Source organism: Propithecus coquereli, unplaced genomic scaffold, assembly GCF_000956105.1.
Source record: "Propithecus coquereli isolate 6110/MARCELLA unplaced genomic scaffold, Pcoq_1.0 Scaffold72, whole genome shotgun sequence".
Taxonomy (NCBI): Eukaryota; Metazoa; Chordata; class Mammalia; order Primates; family Indriidae; genus Propithecus; species Propithecus coquereli.
In genome coordinates this window covers 5,122,156-5,128,624 of record NW_012153285.1, presented here as the reverse complement: position 1 = coordinate 5,128,624, position 6,469 = coordinate 5,122,156, and the positions used below count along the sequence as shown (strand labels likewise).

General features: G+C 45.0%; 1 protein-coding gene across 1 annotated transcript in view; it reads right to left on the bottom strand.

Moving 5' to 3' along the window:
- SRGAP1 (SLIT-ROBO Rho GTPase activating protein 1) overlaps positions 1–5,066 on the bottom strand; it is a 279,045-nt gene extending 273,979 nt beyond the window's left edge. Inside the window, exon 1 of the mRNA XM_012661554.1 lies at positions 5,000–5,066. Coding sequence (XP_012517008.1) covers positions 5,000–5,066 — 67 coding nt within the window. The remainder of the gene's footprint in view (positions 1–4,999) is intronic.
- Positions 5,067–6,469: the final 1,403 nt, after the last annotated feature.

Sequence of the window (6,469 nt, the reverse complement as noted above, 5' to 3'; positions counted from 1 at the left end):
TCCACAAATCACTTCCCGGCCCTCTCACAAAGACAACAAGGTTGTAAGTACTACTATTATGTCTATTTTACAGATGAACAACTTGAGTCTTAGAGGTCACACAACTAATTAGTAACAAGGCTAGATGACTAACACCAAAGTCCCTGCTCCTAAATACTGTGTTCTCTTTCTTCCCATTCTGAGATATCAACAGGAGAGCATAGATATGCTGTCAGTAAATTAAAAAGTAACTCTGGACAGACAAAGAAAAATACCTTCCCATAATTGTCTCTAATCCCAACTTTTGCCTTCAAACTACTAAAACATAAATGGATGAATTAGACATACAATTTATTCCCTTTTCTTTACCTTAATTCTTAGTTGTTTGAATTGAAGTGAAAATAGGCAGCATGAATGAAATTTTAAAAGGGTCTGGCCAATCCACAAAGAAGACTCTAAAACTTGGAAAAGAGTTAACGATATCTGGCTCCTAAAAACAGTACATAACACAGGAGTAAACAAACCAATGTAGATTGTTAGCGCTGAGATTTACCACCCTGTACTATACTCCAACCCTCATGTGTTTCAGAAGAATATGCTTTGCCCAAAAATTTCTCCAAAATCATTTCTTAATATATTTTGAAGTTCATGAAACTAATCAGGTTTTCAAGCACCTAAGAGGGCTTGTTGCAGTAGCTGCAATTAGCTTCACCAAAACATCAAGCAAATTACACTTGTATGTGTTCACCATGTTGTTTTTCTTGACCTTAAAGGCCACCATGTGAACTGCCTCCTGGGCATTGTGGTCCCTTGAAATGATCTTGGTGAAAGAAAACCAACTTGGTTATAGTTAATCAATTTAATTAACTCCTATTCAGAGACTAGATTTACTATTCTCTCTCTCAGGTCCAACTATGATTCCTTCAATGACTGTAAAATCTAAATAGATTAGTGTTTTATCTCCTATTTAGAAGAATCTAAAAGTAAATCACTGCCACTGAAAAGCAGATGACCTGGGTTCTAGTCCTAGGTATCTAATAGTTAATTGTGCAACTCTGTCTTTAAACCTTCCTGCATCATGTAAATGGGTGGGTTGGACAAGAAATGTTTAAAGTCCCTCCTAGCTATGAAGTTTTAATCCATAACTTAAATTGTTGTCACTTTCTAGTCCAGATTAGATGAAAGAACATTAGATATAGACTCAGGTTCCACATTACTGACAGCGGCACTTATAATTTCTCTGTTAAAATCTATGGCATGACATAGGGCCCTATCAAATTAAATTGGCATTTCTTCATGTTCCATCTGCTACCGAAATGTACTGTTTGTATTTCAGACAACAGAGTGGTCAAAGAACAACAGATTTTCTTGGCACTTTCTGTACATATTGCATGTAGACAAGTATGGTGCTATCCCTAGAAAATATTGCAAATAATAGCTGTCAATTCCTTAGCAACTAATAACACGTTATTAAAAACAAACACAACCTCTCATCTATAAGTTCCACCTCATAAAATGTGTCTTTCGAGTCTTTTGGTTCCCATATGTGTAGCTCCACAATATTTTTGCTGCAGAATGCAAAAATTACGTAGATCACTAAATAAAATCCACAGATAATCTCAAAATCTTCTCTTAGCCAATTGTTCAATCTCTTCCACTGCTAAGCTTTTTGCCAGAGATACTGGCAGATAACACAGTCCACTGGTTTGAGTTTCATATAATTTTCCAGACACGCTTGCTTTTTAATGGCCCATACAAACAAGAGATTCCCCTCGATTCTAAATCTTTGAGAAGTTGACCAACAGGCATGAAATGTTTAATCTCTCTACTGCTAGTTAATACATTCCTTTTAAATTGTTGAGTGGGGTTCCTTTTTATCCCTGATTTAAACCTATCTATCTTTAACTACTTGTATAATTCCCAATTCTTCTCTGTCTTACAATACTGCGTTACATTTCTCTGAATGTAGGTTTAATTATTATTTTTCTGTATTCTTTATTGTATTACATTTTAATTCTCCAAGAATTCAGTTGATAGCGTTTGTGAACTTATTTTGAAAAACAAGTGAAAGCAAAGATGATTCCTCCAAAACATAGCAGCCAAAAGAAAATTCAAAAAGCTTGAAAATTTTATGAAGCAATTAATATCAACTGACATGATGTCTTCTATTAAATTCAAAGACCCTTAGGATTGAGAGAATCCAAACTTCTTTAAAAAAAACCAAAACCCAGAGAGAAGCTAAGTGACTTGCCCAAAACGATACAACAAACTAAATACATTTATACATTTATTACTTATACATACAATTACAAATTATCACCAGGGCTGGTTCTTTTCATAGTTGAAAATAGCCCCATGAAGTCTGTTCCCAAAACCTGTGCAAGTAGCCACAGTGGCAAAATCCCATATCTGAAGTCTTTCCTTTAGATCGAAGAAATTCTTGGGTAAATGCAATTGGCATCAGGGAAAATGGGACAGAATAAGATAGGAAAATACTCCAGAGTATTAGGTTCTAAGTTGGAAAGCTAAAAAATTACACATGATCAAAATGACTCTTGAAATCACCCATACAGCTAAGTCACCTACAGAATCCAATACGTGTCTTTATTCACTGGGAACACACGTGTGTCTTAATGTGTCCAACATAGCCAGGCTTTCCTTTAGCAACAGAACGGACCAGTTTCTTCTGTTTATTATCAGATGAAGTAGCTGGCTGGAATTAAAAGAATAGGTTGTTCCAAAAACACATATCTTTAAATACTGGACTAGCACTCAGTGAGGGTAAGATGCTCACCCTTAAAGAGGCACTCAGGAAGTAAACAGAAAACCAGAGTCTTGTCTTCCAGGCTATCCTTATTAAGGAGCCTACTCTCCCTGCATATGTCCTATGCAGCTGGCCTCATGCAGTAAATGACTATTTACCTGTCATTTTTCTCCCACTCCCTTCTTGATTTTGCCCAGAAGTACAGGTGAATTTGTGGTAGTTAATGTGTACAGGATCCAATGTCACCATATTGCCTTATTTCCATATTTGCTTACAGATGTAATGATCTAGGTTGGACACTGAATGTGCAAATATTGCAGGGGGAGGTAAAGTCCAGATACAGGGCAGGGCAGGTACAGTGAAGAGTCCTAAAGCAGCCTAAGTTCTCCTGGGTGTGTGTAAGGAGGGAGGGTTTGAAGGAAATAGAGAGAAGGTCCCCTCCTGTGGGACAGAATTAGTTCCAAAAATCATTTTCACTATGTTCATAATTTTTCCTTGGATTGGATTTGATAGACACACTGCAACACATCTCATTTGATTTTTAATCAATGTAGAGAGCTTATACACTCAAGCATACAAGTAACCACATAACTACAGAATTCAAACACTAGAAGAAATTCATCAAGAGAATATTTTTCAAATAAGGACTTGATCATGAGCAAATGACCTTAGAGAAGAGATAACCAAACCAGCACTTGGAAATGCATTTGCCAATTAGTGCTCCAGGCAGCAGAAAAGCCAGACTGTCACCCCTCGAAGACCTGCCACAAAGAGCCATGTGGAAAAACTGCACAGAGAAATGGTGATTGTGAACAAGAGTACTGCCTTAGAATGAAAGGTTTTAGGCTGTGTTGGGCTCATTAAGAAAAGAAAGGTTACCCTCATTAGAAAGTTTACCTGGCTCTGATGAAATAGTCACTTCTCTGCTAATACAACTTCCACATCAACTTAACATGTTCCTGTAAGTATAAATTATCTTAATTCCAGGCAGATAAAAATCTGTGTTTCCTGAACAATGTTTAGCTTAACTCCTTTATAATGGTCAGCCTACAGGAAACTAAGTCCCTGAGCTTGCACATTGTATTTGCTGTCCGTGGCCATGATGAGTTGGTCCGGATTCACACTGGGTGATACAGGATTCCCGCCCAGGGTCCTCTCACAGGACTTCAGGCATTTTCACAACTTGACCACACAAAAGAACACTCACGCTGCTCCTGCCTTGCCCAAGGCAAGTACGGTAATACCTTTTCCAGCGGCCCTTTCGTATGATTGTATATAGACAAACACAGGTGTCTACGTAACAATCTTTATGAACTTTGCATTGAATATGCCAAAGAATAGCAGATATCCCAACACACCATCCATTGTCTCTGTCATGAAAGCTACCTCTGAGAGACCACAAAAAGGAGGAAAAAAACCCCCACGAACATACGTGTTTATTAAACACTTCAGCAGCAAAACAAAATACTTGTATTAGAGAAAAAAAAATTATTTTTTAAACCACAAGACACGGAAAATAAAAATGACTAATCAACCTTAATTAGGTTTCCTTCATTAGCTGACAATGTAAACGGATTGAAACTACTACTCAAATAGCCAAACCTTCATTTTACATGCAAGTGGCTCCCGGCAAATGATAAAGCAATATTCCCATGTGGGTGTGAAAGATGGCACTGAATACTGGCCCATCATAAAGGAGGAGTCAGATTCCACTAGTCACTGTTGGTTTAACTGCCAGGCTTTTGGGGAGCTATTTTATAAAAGGAGGACTCGCCCTAATAAATTAACAAATAGTGAGCAGTGTAAATGTCTGAAATAGCCTGCACTCGATGAGGCTTTAGACCACTTGGTGTTCAGACTTTACAAAAGACTCCGTAAAAAAAAAATTATGTTGTGACAATGGTATTTAAAATGGATAATGATGATGATGATAACTGGGCAGGATCTACCCTTGCTGGCTGCCTCCCCGTGTAAACTGCCCAGCCGAAGGTGGTTAAGTTAAAGCCAGTGCTCTCCTTACTGGAGGTGTGGGCAGGCAGTGGGGGAAGTCACCCGGTTTCCAGCTCCCTGTGGGTTTGACGGGACCAGGACTGGAACTGGGGACTGGCTTGTGAGAAGCCCAGGGTAGCTCAGCCAGGGCTCGAGCTGTCCCTCACTACCTTCCTCCAACGCAGACACCAAGTTAGCAACGCAACTCCAAGAGCACAATGACAAGAAGGCACACAAAAGGAGCCAGGCAGCCGCTCCCATCCTTACCTTTGACTTGACTTTCATACTCGGCTATGATCTCTTTGTCCTTTTTGAATCTGCTCGGGGTGGACATTATCCAGCTGTTCCGGGTTTGCTTTCAACGGGCAAGTTCTGTTCAGTGGTCACAAACCGGTCTCCTTGGAGAGGCAGAGAGTTGTACTCCCACACGCCGGGAACCCTGAGGCAGCACCGACAGGAGGGAAGGGAGGAGGGAGAGAAGGAGGAGGAAGACGAGGAGGAGGAAAAAAGGAACGAGCAGAGAACTAGATTAACCCGGGCGCTGGCACCATACTCTCGGGCTTGAGCCGCCGTCGCTGATCCAGAGGGGAGCCCGGGGGTCGGGGCCCCGAGAGGCCAGACGCGCAGGCAAACTCCAGCGAGGGGGGGCGGGGGCGTCTCCCTGCCCACCTCGCCCGGGGCCGGCCACTTCCTCTACGACCGCTGGGCGGACGCGGGGCTCGCGCCGACGCTCCGCACCATTGTTAAAGACCCGCACCCGGCGCCCGGGGCAGTGCCAGCTGAGGAGGGCAGGCTCTGGGGAACGCGCCCAGCTCGGGCGCCGCGACCCTCCCTTCCTGCCTCCAGCCGCCGGCTCCGGCGCTCAATGGTCCCGCCCGGGCTGGGGATGCTGCTGCCACGGCGCCGTTCTTCTGCCTGCGAACACTGCTGCTACAGTCCGGGCAGGCAAAAGGAATCGCAATCCTAACGCGAGTCCCCGCTGTTGGCCAGGAGGGTGGCTGCAGCGACGTTCAAACGCGCCCTGGGCGCAGCCCAAGCGGAGTTTAGGTCTCCAGAGCCGGCGCCGCTAGGGGCCTCTGCCTCCTTGGCCACTGTGCGCTGAGGCTGCCTCTTTCTCCTCGTCCCCCTTTCTACTGCTGCCCCCAGGAGGTGGCAGGTGACATGTACACTCGCACACGAACCAGGGGAGCCGCGCCCCCGGCGGCCGCAAAGTTGTCCGTGCGCGCGCGGCTAGTGGCTCGCGGGCGCAGAGCGAGCGTTCCGCGGGTGGTGGCGGCCAGGGCTGCAGCTCCGGGCTCGGCTCGGCGGGGCAGGGCTGGCGGGAGGGGACGGCGCTCTTGCCCGTGCCCTTCTCCGCCCTCGCCACCGCCCCTGCTCTGTGAGGAAACGCCGGGCTCGTCCGGGAAGATGGATGCCTCTTGTGGCCAACCGCAGCCCGGCCCCGCGCGCCGAGCCCAGGCGGCTGTGGGCGGTGCCCCCAGCGCCTGCCTCCGCTGGGGTCTGCTCCACCGTTGGCGCGGCTCACACTCCAGCAGCTAGAAAACCCTTCCCTACCCGGGGACCGTCTTCGGGAGAGGAGCGGGGGTGTGGTGGGGATCTGGCGGGTCTCTTTCCAGAATCCAGTGGGACAGTCTAGAGTTGGATGTCTCCGTGACAGAAAGGGATGTGACTCCAAGATGTTGGACCCCAGTAGGAAAACTGAACACTGAATCGTGAATGACCTGGCTGCTAAAAATC